Source organism: Dicentrarchus labrax, unplaced genomic scaffold, assembly GCF_905237075.1.
Source record: "Dicentrarchus labrax unplaced genomic scaffold, dlabrax2021, whole genome shotgun sequence".
Classification (NCBI taxonomy): Eukaryota; Metazoa; Chordata; class Actinopteri; family Moronidae; genus Dicentrarchus; species Dicentrarchus labrax.
This window is the reverse complement of record NW_026136714.1, coordinates 25,534,170-25,548,548: the sequence shown is the minus strand read 5'-3', so window position 1 is coordinate 25,548,548 and position 14,379 is coordinate 25,534,170. Positions and strand designations below refer to the sequence as shown.

Genomic DNA, 14,379 nt, shown 5'->3' with positions numbered 1-14,379 from the left:
GTCCGATCCGTTATTTCCACGTCCCGGGCCATCTCCGGTGAGGTCATCGTAAAGGTGGGCGTCAGTACGTGGGCGGGGCCACCGCAGCTCCGGCCCAAGGCTGAGACTTACATGAGAGGGAGTGAAAGTTCAGAGAGGAGCAAGGAGAAGAAGCAGCAGCTGAGTTTGGGCTTCGGTCTGTCTGATACCGCAGCCTGCAGGAGCGCACAGCCTCTGGAGGCAGGGACAGTCCACAGCTGCGACCACCAAAGTAAGTTCAACCTCACAACATGCAGAATGTAAAGGATCAAAGCTGTATGCTCTTTGTTATTGAGGCTCATTGTTATGTGATGGTCAGTAAAGAGTTTCCTTTGTGTCTGAGTCAGTGGCTGCATCATGGTCTGAAGTTGGCTCTAAAATCCATCATAGTTTTGAAGGAGTTGTTGTGAGAGATCAAGTATGAGCTAAAGTTATAGAAACAATTTCAGTCTGTAACTGTTTTTAAATCATTTAAACATACCTGTAGTGTATGGCCTTGTGCATTACATATTAAAAAATGGAGTCAACTACTCAGTTAGTTCATGGTTCATGATTAATCACCAGCAATATTGATAATCGACTAATTCATTTATCAAGCAACAATACCAAGCATTTGCTGGCTCCAGTGTCTTTTTAGTATTTTCTTGCATTTAATCGTCTAAACCCACAAACATAATAATTTGAACAGTAATAAACAGATGAATCGAGAAGGAAAATAATCATTGCAACCTCTGTTACATCAGCAGGTAATTTATTGTATCTACATGCATATAGGATACAGTATTCTCTGTATGAATCTGGCCCTTGGGTTTTCTTCTGTTGGTCAAAAAGATTTTAAAAACCTATCTCAGAGGACGTTGTGGAATCGAGAACAAACATGTGACAGTCCAAACCCTTCTGGTGCATTTCAGTCTCAACCCTTTTTCCTCTGTGTGTGCTTGTAGTGAAGCTCTCTCCTCTGAGTGCTTCAGTGAAGGGCACCAGAAGAGCAGTTGACATTACAAAACCTGACATTTTGACCTTTCCAACCAAAGCATAGATCCCCTGCAGCAGCAGGTGGGACTTGCACGAAGGTGAAAGCAGTTGGAGACAGAGAGTCAAGAGACAAAAGCCCTTCAGACCGTCCTCGCAGCACGGTGGCACTGACATTTAGAGTTTTTAAAGAAGGGTTCAGCTATTTGGTAGCAGGATTTGATTGAAAGTATCACAAATTAGCTTTCTTTAGTCCGGAAACATCTGTCAGTGTTTCTGAGGCGAAAGGCAGCAGAGGTTTCAGATTTCAGGGTTTCTTAATCATTGAGGTTCTTGCTTTAAGGGGGGCCAGAAGATCCCGGATATGTTGCTCTGATTGATTTGATGTTGCTCAGTGCCTGCAGCTCCGTCCAATCCTCATCAGTCCTGAAAGTCAACCCATTTGCCTGGGAAATCGCGATAGAGTTCATTTTTGCTTCTTGAGCTTGAAATGGATCACTTGCCGAAATGAGTTGCTAACAAAGTGCAGTTCTGTGTGCACTGCCTCAGCTGAACCTTAGTTTTTATGTACATGCTGACCGTGTTTTTCTAATGACAACATGGCTGTTTGGACACATTTTAAGCAGACCCAGAGGCTGGGCGCTTCATTCCATCTGCTTATTCTGTAATGTGTGTTGTTTCTAGCTTGTGTAACCACTGCCACGTTACAATGAGGAAAGTCGAAACCCCGCAGTTGAAGGATAATCTGTCTCTTGCCAGATGTTTTTACACAAAAGCACAAGCCTTCGAGCTTTTAACATTTAATGGGTTGTGGAAATGCAGCTGTTGATAAGTTTCAGTTGGATCCATATTTCTGCATTCTGACCATGGACTCTTGTTTATACAAGTCTTTGACTTGGTATGTAGGTACAAGCAGTGCCTAGCCATATATCAATATTTTTCTGTGGGAGATTGGCATTACATCACCCTGCAGGTGTCTGTTTTAGGCTCCAGCTCTTCTTGGACTCATTTTCTGAACTTAAGTCAAAGAAAACTATAGTATGATCACCTCTTGACACACAGTAACTTGAATAACTGTGCAACTTTTGAACGGAAATTCATATTGAGTTACTTTTTTTAGTGATTCAACCCTGTTAGCCAGTTATGGGATTTTTATTCCATTTGCTGTTTTAAAGACCTAAGAGGGTGTTCCTCTATCCTGTGAAAAATCCTCTGCTGCATAGGAAGTAATACATTCACCCAAGCACAACATGCAAGCTTTTGAAAAGTTAATCAGAAAATGCATGTTTGGACAGGGTCTTTAATTGACTTTTGACCTAAAAACAGTGGTCCAGAACACACAAACCAAACACTGGTTCTAGATAGGGGCCTTTTATGTTTTTCACCAGTTTCGCAGCCACCGTAATTTCTCCTAAACGCTTGGAAGGCTGAGCTGTATTCAGTTAGTGACAATCTGAAACTTCATCAATAGATGCCAGTAAATCCTACGCACTGGTCCTTTAAAATAAAAATATTGATTAGTACAGCATTAATATTCCAATTATTGGTGGCGAGCTGTTTAAAGGGGTACATTTTTTTTTTCTTTGGGGGACTGATAAGAGACAGAAACAAAGAATGTGGCAGAGGCAGAGCTATCCAGATTTTTAGTCCCTTGTCTGGGTCAAGTTTCAAAAACACTGAAATGCCTCTTTAATGCTCCCCTCCCATACTTGTTACACAGTCTGATTCTTCTCTATAAAGTACCATTGTGAAGAACCATCTGAGACAGTTGCCAAGAAATGTTGATGACCGCTCCTCTCTTTTCATCTTTTCATCAGCTCCAACCAAAATGCTGGCCACCCAGTGTCTGCCCTGCTGCACTGTCATTCTGTCAGTGCTATTAGAGCTGGCTCTTTCCCAGTACGAGCACCTCGGCTACCCGCCGGGGTACCCGGACCCGGAACAGGAACAGTACACTGCCCCACAGCTGGCAGCAGACACGCCCAGGATTCAGCTCCGACTGGCGGGAGATAAGAGGAAACACAACGAGGGCCGCGTGGAGGTTTTCTACAATGGCGAATGGGGCACCGTCTGTGATGATGACTTCACTATCCACGCCGCTCAGGTGGTGTGCAGAGAGCTGGGCTACCTGGAAGCTGTCTCATGGTCACCATCCTCCAAATATGGGAAAGGAGAAGGTTCATATAATAAAACACTGTTACTGCACTATTAGCTGTACATGTAGTACACTGATGTAACCCCTGTGCATGATCTTCAATTTATAACTTAGTTGTGCTGCTCTCTTTGGTAACTGGTTCACAGTAAATGTTTCCCACTTGGAGAAATCAGCTTAGCCTTTATAAGAAATCTATTTTTCCTTTGTTGTTGCCACTATTAAAGGGGAAAATTCCTCCCCATGGAAGCACTGATGAATCTCTCTTTTGTCTGGTCAGGACCCATCTGGTTTGACAATCTCCACTGCACTGGCAAAGAAAAGACTTTGGCGCTGTGTCCCTCCAATGGGATCGGTGTTTCAGACTGCAAACACAGTGAAGACGTAGGCGTGGTGTGCAGCGACAAGAGGATCCCAGGATTCAAATTTATCAACACGCTGCCCAACCATATTGAGGTAAACATGCAGTGTCTGAAATCTTACACATTCTGTAGATGTATCTCGTAAAGTAATAGGCGAATCTAAATCTTAGTGATGACCATATTTACACATGACAGGACAGTTATGGAAGTCACAATGCTCATTCAGCTGGAGAGCACCACAGGCTGTTATCAGTAATGGATTTTATTTTGCCATTGAAGGCTAAATTTATTAGCAATAATGTATCAGAGAATCTGTGACAGATTAAAAACCGATTTTTTAAAAAAGATTACTTAAAATCAAAAAAGCAGCACAGGCTGAGATATCCTGACGTTTATTGCTTGGTGTAGGTCAAAGTCCAAAACCACTGGAACCTACATTTCCTATGATGCAACTTAATAGGGTCTTTTCATTAAACCCTCTTTGCATGGTAAATGTAGCCTGACTGCACAAGATGGTTTGTTCCTCCAGGGTTAGGGGTTAGGGTTAGGGTTACAAATTCAAGCAATCATTGTAACTTCGCATGTAAAGCGTTGACAATTTCACCGCAAAAAACTGCCTAAAAACATCGCAACATGCATGCAGAGAAGCTGATATGAAATCAGGCGTTTTAGGTGGCAACATTCCCCCAAAAAAGTCCACAAAATCGTAAAAGAACGGGTTTGTTATACAGAACCATCTGGGAAGTAATTGTTTGAAATAGTTTGGAAAGGTCAGGCACTTTCAAAAAATACAGAACTGTCTGTCTATCACCATCTATCCCGGGCAACTGATGCTAGCAGCACAATAGTCGCTTCTCTTAGCGTTCAACCATGAATGTAGCTCATGCCGCAGCTGCCAGTAGTTCCTCAGACATGTGCATAGTTTGAAGTCTGGCTAGATGGATTCTCGCGTGATCTTGCAAGTGCAGGTTATGGTAAACGCCCACATTAGGGTTTTTCTTTCAGACTTCACAACGCTCCTCCAGAGTCACAGAAAACATTATACAGTTGTTTCCACGGCCCTAGCAGTACTCCTATTTCTCCTTTAAATAATAAATATTCCCTGGTTTTTAACTGCACACTTAAAGTCAATGACCCATCCTCTGTTTTGATGACAGTCCTTTCTAAATTGCCTGCAGTGCAAGTGTGTCAGCGAAAGTGAAGTTAAACTGGTAATTGTTAGGTGTTGCACTCATAACTTTCAGAGTTGTCTGGCCGGATCACTGAGGGGCTCCACTGAGCGTCGCTTTATGGGCTGGCCAATAGGCTCCAAGCTAATTGCCACCAAAGGCAGAATGTTATCTTTCGGCCCACTGTGCAGGCCTCATGGATCCACATTCCAATGTTATGAGCAAACTTCAGACCAGAGCAAACTCTCAGCTTCTGTCTCTCTTTCTGACCCACTCCTCTGCTTCTTTGGAGAGTTTATAAGCTAATATAACGTTTTTCATAATGCCCTCAAAACATGTGTGGACAGCTCAGCAGAGCTTTTCTTTTTTTTTTCAAAAGCAACTAGCTGGATTTAAGGGCTGCTATGGTTGGCTTGGGTTAAAAAACTATTCATGGAGTCCCTCATGTTGTCAGATGTATTCCCTCTGACTGCAGAGTTTGTTTAATTTTAAAAATAACAATGTAAGAAATGATGTTGTGAACACAATGTGCTCTTAGTAATGAACCTACACAGAGTTATTACCTGAATCTGCAGCTCCCCTCGGCTTTACAGAGCTTTATAGTGAGTTTCAGCTCATTGTTGATCTGTCCGGCTGCAACTTTACTGTTTTGTTTCACTCTCACAGCGTCGTTTCAGACGCAGCAGGCAGCTGTTTTCAGTGAAACGGCTCCAAAAACCCACTGTACACTACCTTTTGGTTTGTACAGTAACCAGTAAGGCCCAGTCCCCTGAAACCCTCCACTCCAGTGGCGTGGGTCATTTTTCCAACCTAATTCTTGTCTCATTTGTGGACTGATAAACAGTAAATTCATCCAGTTTAGTGCCCCATATCACTATTGTCCATGCTCAGTTACTGAAGCTGAGTGCTGCATTGAAGGGCCAGTATAAGGAAGTTTTTTAAAGGGTGAATCATGCAAAACTACTCTGGTGAAGTCTCTAAGAATACAGAGCTGGAAATTAGCATAATGGGTCCCATTTAAAGCTGCATTATGGGAGTGGGTACATCTAGCTGACTTCCTGTGCAGAGGTTTACAGAGAGAAATGGTAAAGATTATGATTCTCCAGAGAGCACGGTTGGAGAGGTCTAGACGTCTGGAGTCAAACTGGGATAGTAGCTGAAAACAAAAAAAACCCATCAGACTCAGCTTTTCCATTCACTGAAAGAAGTCACGTGGGCTTGGAGTTTGTAAAACGCAGCCAGCCGGGCTTGGCCTTATCATCTGGAAGCGGTAATCTGGTGTCTCACTCAGGCGCAGTGCTTTCTGGTGTAATGGCAGCCATGACGACATGTCGCTGGGGGTTTTGTGGTATGGGATGATTAGTAGGCTTTCAGAGCACTTAGGAACTGGCATGTAGAGGCATCACAGGTGAGGGTAACCTCAGTACAATGGCCAGCCAGTCCACCACAGAGGAAATACCCAGAGAGTGAGCTAAGAGGGAGGTGAAACACGAAGCCTTGCACGCACGTGTCGCTGACCTTTGACATGTGCGCTCAGATTCCTCTCTGTGAATGCTTTGTTGTGTGTGTTGCATTTTGAGCCAGTTTTTTTTTTTACCAACTTGTAAACTTGCAAAAAAGAAACATGTTGTTGTTCTCTTGTGGTCAGCGAAGCGCACGGGTTTGCATGGACTCCAGTGACTGTATATTTAGCATTGTGTCTCAGTCAGCTTCACAGTAAACAACACAGATTGACACCCAGTGTTCACTTCTGCGTCTGGAATATTTACCACGGCATCTCTCCAATGTTTATTTATATATTCCTGCCGTGCTTTGAGGAAGTTGCCTCGCCTCAACATTTCAGTCCATGCGGCAGTGGCTACAGAGAATCACTGAGGTCTGACCTGTGATCAGGCGTGCATTACATTCCATTTCAGACCAATTTCAACATGAAGAAATTCCAGGGTTTATGAAATGTGATGTTTGGCAGTGCCCGTTTCCACACTGGTCCAACAGGCTGCCTCATTTATACAAATTATATGAACAGTGATGCAGTCAGATTTCTCAACTCAATTTATTCAAGTCAACACCCAGAAAAGGACAAAAACAGCCGTTAGAGACATCTGAGGAGCAGCCTGTGAGAGGGGAATATTCTCAGTCATTTGACTTTATGGGGAAATGTCAACTGATGTGGAGACGGGCTTCACAATGGAGCATTATAGAAATGTCTGTCAGCACTGAGGAAAAACTGGAGAGATGTAATCAGGGCTGAGTATTGTAATTGTGGATATTTTTGGTGCAAACGCCTGCAATTATAAGTCATCAAAAGCTTTTGAAAAGGGAGAGAAAATGGTTTTTAATGTTGGACTCTTAGAATCTTGTTCCACTGGTCACTTTTTGATATCCCTTTTTTTCTCTAAACGCTGTACTCTTATTGTCCAGCTGCCATAGTCCAGACGAGTGGATTCATTGATTAGTCCGTTGACAGAAATATCAAATAATCTTTAATTAATTTTGTGTGCAAAAATGTCATTACCTTGTTCCAGTGTCTCATAGTTGCAGCCCTATAGATGAGATGAGTCGCCTTCAGTTATTGTGTATCAGTCATAGTCATATTATATTGTTATCAGAGTTTAAAAATATTAATATTGGTATTGGTCAGGATATACTATTAATATTAAGGATACTCACCTTTTAGGCTGTATTCAAGCTTTCTTAACCTCTTACTGTGTGGGAATAAAAATATTAAAGCTGCACTAATTCATATTTTTGATGTGAGCAAAGGTTCAAATAACTATGTGTAATTTGAAACTGGTTGTGCGTAGTGAAACCCACAGAGAATTATCACCATCTCTGCAGTTCCCTTTTAAGCGTTTTTCGATACACACTGTACACTACCTGCTCAGCACCAAACAACAGACAGACACAGTTAGCAAATAGGTGGTGAAATTAGCAGAGCATTTAGCAGCTAAAGAGCCAGATATTTCCCTTAGGAGTGGAGACCAAAAGCAGAGCTAAAAGGAGGGTGAATGTTGGATTTCATTCATCCTGTGGCCACAAACGCAACTCCAAATCAATGCTAATGTTATGCCATGTCATGCTAGACATGTAAATATGCAATTTCTTTGCTAACACATTAGCCATGTCAACTTTATAATATGGGAATATGTCAATAGCTTGTTGTGATGTCCCTAATTGGCCACAAAGAATCAGTTATTGCGGGATTACTTATTTTAATACTTTGATTTAAAGGTGGCAGTGTAACACTGAATATTAATTAAGGCAGCAAAGATTGTGCTCCTGAGGGAAGAATTGATTCTTTTTTTGTGATTTGTGGTTAGAGATATAAATGGTGTTATTTTATTCTCAGTTTCCTGAATTTAGGGGGTCAGTGTTTAATACCACAGATATTTAGTTCATATTTCCAATTATTTTGTAAGACTTACAGAAGGCACGAATAGTTTCATTATTATATATTATTTGCAAGGTTAATATAAATATATATTATTGTGCCAGCGAGACATTTGTTTTCACTGCCAGTGCAACACAGAAACATACAGATATAGACAATACATAAAATCTTCACGTGTACATTCAGACATAGCAGCTCACAGCAGTGTCAGTAAGGCAGTTTCTTCAGGGCTGCTGTGGCAGGAGGGACAAAATTCCAGCTGCTTCTCCATTTTAAAGTGCTGTATCTCCATCCTAATGGAAGTAATGGGAAGTTTTGATTGACGGGGTGATTAGTGTCATTTGCTACTGTGAGTGCTGGGTGTCTGATGGCTCTGTGGTTCATGTGTAAGAGAAGGGATGTGAGAAGGCAGATGATTTTGGAGGCAGTGTAAGTTTGTTTTTGTCAGATATAGTTAGCACAGTAAAGAAGCAGGGGGAAAGTACAACAGTATGGGTTGAATCATGCTTTTGTAAATGAATAATAAAAGAAATAAACAGAGCCCTCAGCCTTCTATCTTATGTGAATAGAATACCTTGACTAAAAGAGAGCACAACATGTAGCTCATTGTGAGAACATTTGGATAGTGGAAGAAGATCTTAGTGATAACACATGCCTATAGGGCACATCCCATGCTGCCTTGCTCAGTTTACCTCTGACAGATCCTCTGTGGGTGTCATGCTAGAACAGGCAGTGATGAAATCTGGCTGTGGGGATTAGTAGAACCAAAGCTCTCCACTCTCTTTGCATTTTAATCTCAATCTCTTTTCTTCTCCTACTGCAGATTCGCTCTTCTTTTCCCTCCCTCGTCTCATTCCCTTCTCTCTCTCTCTCTCTCTCTCTCTCTCTCTCTCTCTCTCTCTCTCTCTCTCTCTCTCTCTCTCTCTCATAGAAGTAGATTACAAGCAGCCATGAAGTCACCCCAAGCAGAGTTTACAACTCCCATTTTCCTCTCTTTAGTCATTGTTTCCCTCTGAGGCCTTAAGGTCAAATCTTCCACTTTCTTCCCTGTAAACCTCCGACTGTGTCGCGGCAGGGTGCCATAAATTGCCTCGTCAGCCCTTCAGCACATTTGCACTGTGAACATGGATTAATACATGGCTGCCCTTTTGTGTCACAATCTTAAAATGGTTTTAACCATTTAATTATTTTTCACATAGCTGGTAGATGTTTCTGCAGCTACGTAAAAGGTTTGGCCCCGAGGTATCACATTCCCACAGTGCAACGCAGGCGGATGTTTAGCCTCTGGAGACTCTAAAATGAATCTCTCATCTGACACCAGTGTGAATGGAGGATCACACTCGGGGCAGAGCTCGCTAGCTTCACAGGCAATGGGATTTTTTTTATGTTAAAATAAGAAAGGTGGATTTCCAGCTCGTTTTACTCTGTTCTTCGAGGCTGACAAACATGCATCAGTGTCAAAGGAAGTAATGCCTTTGATTATTCTGGCTGTTTTTCTAGTCATGTGCAGAACAGATTAGTCCCTTTTAATTGGTTGTTTTGTTGTCATTTGTCTGCTAGTGTTCTCTTTGGCTCTTCTCCACAGATGTTTTTCTTTTCGGTTCTTCCCTCACAATGTGGAACATGTGTCACATATTGTCTGTGCGGACAGACAAAGGCACCGTTGTAAAAAGGTTATATCACAATTAAAACATAGAATCAAAGTTCATTCTTGCCCTTGAAAATAGTAGTTTGATAAAAAATAAACATTCCCAACTCAACGATGAAAAGCTTCATCAGACAGTAATCCTTCCTCTTAATGATTTATCTTAATCTGAAGCATCAGAAACTTTTCTTGGACGTTTCTTAGGTTTTTCCTCCATAGGCTCCACCATATTCCTTATTGCTGCAGCCTATTCCGTCAATTCAATTCAATTCAATTCAATTCAATTCAATTTTATTTGTATAGCGCCAATTCATGACAAAAGTTATCTCAGGACACTTTTCAAATAGAGCAGGTCAGGGTCAATCAACCCTTCAGCTCGAGAAATCCAATCAAAACGCATCAAAACACAGTCACCTGATTCCAAAACTCTGTATTCTGTGAAACACAGACAGATTTACCCAGTGGTGATAGGCTTAATCAGCATTGTGTGAATTTAAAAGTAACGGGATGTTTATTTACGTCAAAGGTTCATTCTTGACCTTGGAAAGTAGTTAGAGGAAACAACCACAACTCAAGGTCCACTTACTAGCGTTTTATTGAGCTTTTCACACTTATCTTCACTAGAGGATGAATCCACTGACTTTACTTTCCCTCGAGCACCACCATGAAACTGACATTTGTTGTTTTGAGCGTAATGTTTCAAGTCCCCCCACCTCCCAGGAGGAATTCTAATATGTGATTCATTTAATGCAAACATCAGGTTAAAAGTTTAATTTGTCCAATACTTTGATTTATTTCCAGATACCTGCAGAACTGGACATTATTCTTGTCTCAAAAAGTCCCCTTCCAGTGAAAAATCTGTTTTTCCTCTTGTTTCTACAGTAGGATGTTTGATCTTCACTGTGCAGAAGGATGTATGTGTGTTTCTGTGTTCAGCAGGAAGACTTAAGAAATGAACAAAATTTACATATTCAAAGATTCTGGAATTTTTACTGAGGTTGTAGGAGTAGATGTCTTTTTAAGGATTTCAGTATGGCAATTGTTATTTTTCACACACATTATTGTATAATATTTGAATATATATATATGTCTTACAGTACATTTCTGAAAGGGGGAGCTTTCAGTGAACTGGCTGTGAATGTGAGTTAAAAAGATCACATTCTATGTTGAGATTAAGGCTACTTTCCCAATTTCCTGGATTTTTAGACATGTGGATAAGTTAATCACACTGTAAATCCCAATAAGTAAACTATACTACTGAAACTGTTTAGTAAAAATAACTTAATTTTGTAAGTAAATCAAGAATGTTTCTTTAACTTACAAAACTATAGTGAGTGTCACTTAAAACTAGTAAAAGCTGCTTAATCAAGAATATTTATTTAATTTACAAAATTGAGTCTGTTACTTTTTGTTAATTTTTATGTAATCCATTTCAACATTTTAGTTAAAATAACTTATCGCATTAGAGTATATATATAAAAGAACAAACAGGTTACAACCACAGTGGTGGATAACAGACAGCTGCTCTTTGTGTATGCAGGTTTTTATACCTCACTGCCAACTGTGTGTGCACAAAGGTCTTGTGTTTGCACCAACAGAAAACCTTCCACATACAGATGGCTTATCTAACCTACCTGTACAGAACAGAGGAGCAAATGAGAAGACACAGCAGCAGTGTAGAGTCCTGTCTGAATATTGGTGAAGCTGTCTAAATGCATTGTGTACTTCAGTAGGTGTGTCACCCTGTAAGCTTTGTCAGCTCCAGTATTTTTGATTTAGTTTGTCGTCAACAGACAACAATGCTAAGAACTTTTATTTTGAAATACTAAATGAGATTAGCAGAACCACCAGCCAGATCCCCCTGTACCCTGAAATCACTCCCCAGTGTGTCTTTATTTTCCACATGTTTTCATGTCACATCTTTGCTTTAATGCCATTTAAAAGCAGCTCATTTCCATTCAATCATTGTCTTTGTAATTTACGCTCCAGTTCAGGGTTTGTCACGACTTTGTAAAAACATCTGCTTTCAGTTTGTTAACAAAAGCCCTTTTTAATGGATGTTGGAGGAGGAACTGCACACTGCCACACAGCATTCTCTGCATTCTGTAAACACTATCTCCGTAAACACATAATCCTCAATTTATGACACAGCTGGTGGAATAATCAGCTCTCAAGAAAGACTGTGTTAATTAGACCTGTTTTTATTTCTTGAAGTCCAGACCGGGACTTGGTGACAACATACATACCTGTAAATGACTGCAGGCTCATTAGAATTCTCAGAACGAGGCTTGCAGCTACATACAGCTCTGCAAATGAACCCAGTTTCGTGGTATTTTGCAGTGGATGTGAGGTGATTTCTGCTGGCAGAGTTGTTGAAGACCTCTATTGGAACCATATGTTCCTAAGCTTCTTGCACTTTATTTTTGCTGTTGAATGTGGTCTTTACCCCACTGTGGACTGTGGAGGAGTTATACAGTGTAACTAAAAACTGTGGTATATTCTGGGTTCATTCTTTGTCTAGTAGTCACAGATGGCAGTGGGAGAAATAAGGGAGCAAAAGCAATATTTCAAAACTGTGGAGGGTATTTAAATTTTCTGTTTTAGATGTTTCAGAAGTGTGGTTTGTATCCAAGTGACAAAAGGAGTGAGAACGAAATGACCTGGACTATGGTTGTTGATTGGCCTTTGGGCTTTGGCTATCCAGCTTTTCTCAGAGACCTCCCCTCATCCAGTCTGGAAACTTGCCGTTTTGGAACTTTTTGAGGACAATGGACGAACATTTAGACAAACAGTATGAGAAGAACAATGGTACAACCAACAGGTTCCTGTTCTGTACATGTTCTAATTTTAACTGAGAGGAAGAATAAAGGAGAGAGGAAGTGGCAATATGATTCTTTCTATTTGACAAACTGAAAATGTGATGTTGTCTTGCGTCTTGGAATTTACCCACTTGATTTGGCTAACTCGGACTGTAGTCTTACAGAGGAGAAATAACACATTCTTCCTGACAAATGAAAGGTTACTTAATCCAATACACACTATACTTTTGCTGCTACAGCCTTACTTGGTGCCAGTAGTTTTTGGTGGCTAATGCAAGCTTTGGATAGCTATTGCTTTGTAACAGGCTTTACAAACTCACTTAGCTAACTTTATGACTTTTCTATATTGTGCTAATGTTACACTATGTTACAAACACTCACCAGTTTTTTTACCAAAGTAAAACAAGGGGGGGAGAAAACGGCGTAGCTGCCTCACCAGGAGGCATTCTTATTGTTTCAGGCATCCCGTCCCCCCCCCCCAGTCTGGTTGCATGATGATGATGTTTTTGAAGCAACTTATTCATGAAACTCTATGGAAAGGGAAATTCAGTGAGCTGTTTACCTGTAATTGCGACTTATGACCACAGGGGGTGCTGTTCAGAAAGAGTTAGATAAGATAGCTTAAATGCACTTCTTACAATGGTAGCAGAGAGTGCAGCGTTAATGGTCAGAACACAGGCACCAGCAACCTTCTATGTAGTGAATTAAGTTATTAGGTCCATTTTTTGAAGTGATTCATAGCTGGTTCCTAGTCCTAGCCTAGTTGTCTTTATATTTATGTCCTGTGGTCCTCAGATAAAGCTGGCATTAAATCACTTCAGCAGCATGTTTTGGTCAAAGTCTGGATGCTGAGACTCATTTATGTGTGGTTTCAGTGAATTCAATGCAAAATATTCTCATCTGGTTCCAATAAAGGTCTTAAGCAACCAGCGTCTCATCACTGCTGTGTAGTCAGTATTCACACATAAAGATTATGTCATTCTCTTCTTTAAAGCTGCACAAAACAATCCATTTTATGAACAATAGATTCAGATACTGTGTTTATTGTGACTGTTGCTCATAGTGCTAAAAAACAAAGAGTTGTCTCTCGACGCTGCAAGTCCCCTAACTCTATGGAGTGTTTTAGCTGCTTTTAGCCAGTTTAGCCTACTACTTGGTATATTAAAGGGAAACTTGTGTATTTTTCAACCTGGACTGTTTCTCCCCTTGTTTTTGTGTCTACCTGACTAATGGGGACATCAATTTTTGAAATTGGTCCAGTATTGAGCGGGAGTGCAGCAGCCCGCAGCCTCAAAAGAGGACGCAATGTACTTCTTTGTGCAGTTTCGCACTGTGAACTGCATCAACTAAAAGTGCTTTTTAGGATACCCACAGAGATAGACCTTTTAGTTAAAGAGTACTCTTTTTGTTTACCCCATTGGTTTAACCAGAAACAGCCGTTATATCGCTCTCTTCAAAGCCACCAGACTCAATTGACAAAAACAGTAATTTTACACAGAGCACAGGGGCTGCTGGTCTACCACTGCCGGTTAGCTTGTTTGTGTTATTGTGTGACCTTTTTGTGTTTTTAACCCTCTATCTCTGTAGGGATCATTTCAATTTGACACTTAATAACAATCTGAACGAAGACAGTCAAAAATGTAGCAGCTAGAGAGCCAGATATTTTTCTCTCTGAGTCTGCTGGATGTGTAAATAGACCAACAACATTCAAAGCTAACATATGAGCTAACATTTAGCTGTGTTTAGCTCGTTCTTCCGCCCTCAGTTGGTCAAAGTATCAATGAATGCTGCTTTAACATCCAGGAAGTGTAACTACAGACAGTGCTACTATACTTTAGTCATGAGATTCAA

General features: G+C 40.8%; 1 protein-coding gene across 1 annotated transcript in view; it reads left to right on the top strand.

Annotated features, from left to right (window-relative positions):
• The window catches only part of loxl2b (lysyl oxidase-like 2b), a 41,440-nt gene continuing 27,061 nt past the window's right edge, over window positions 1-14,379 (top strand). Inside the window, exons 1-3 of the mRNA XM_051422073.1 lie at window positions 1-250; window positions 2,808-3,167; window positions 3,423-3,598. Of these exons, the coding sequence (XP_051278033.1) occupies window positions 112-250; window positions 2,808-3,167; window positions 3,423-3,598 (675 nt within the window). The 5' untranslated portion in view covers window positions 1-111. The remainder of the gene's footprint in view (window positions 251-2,807; window positions 3,168-3,422; window positions 3,599-14,379) is intronic.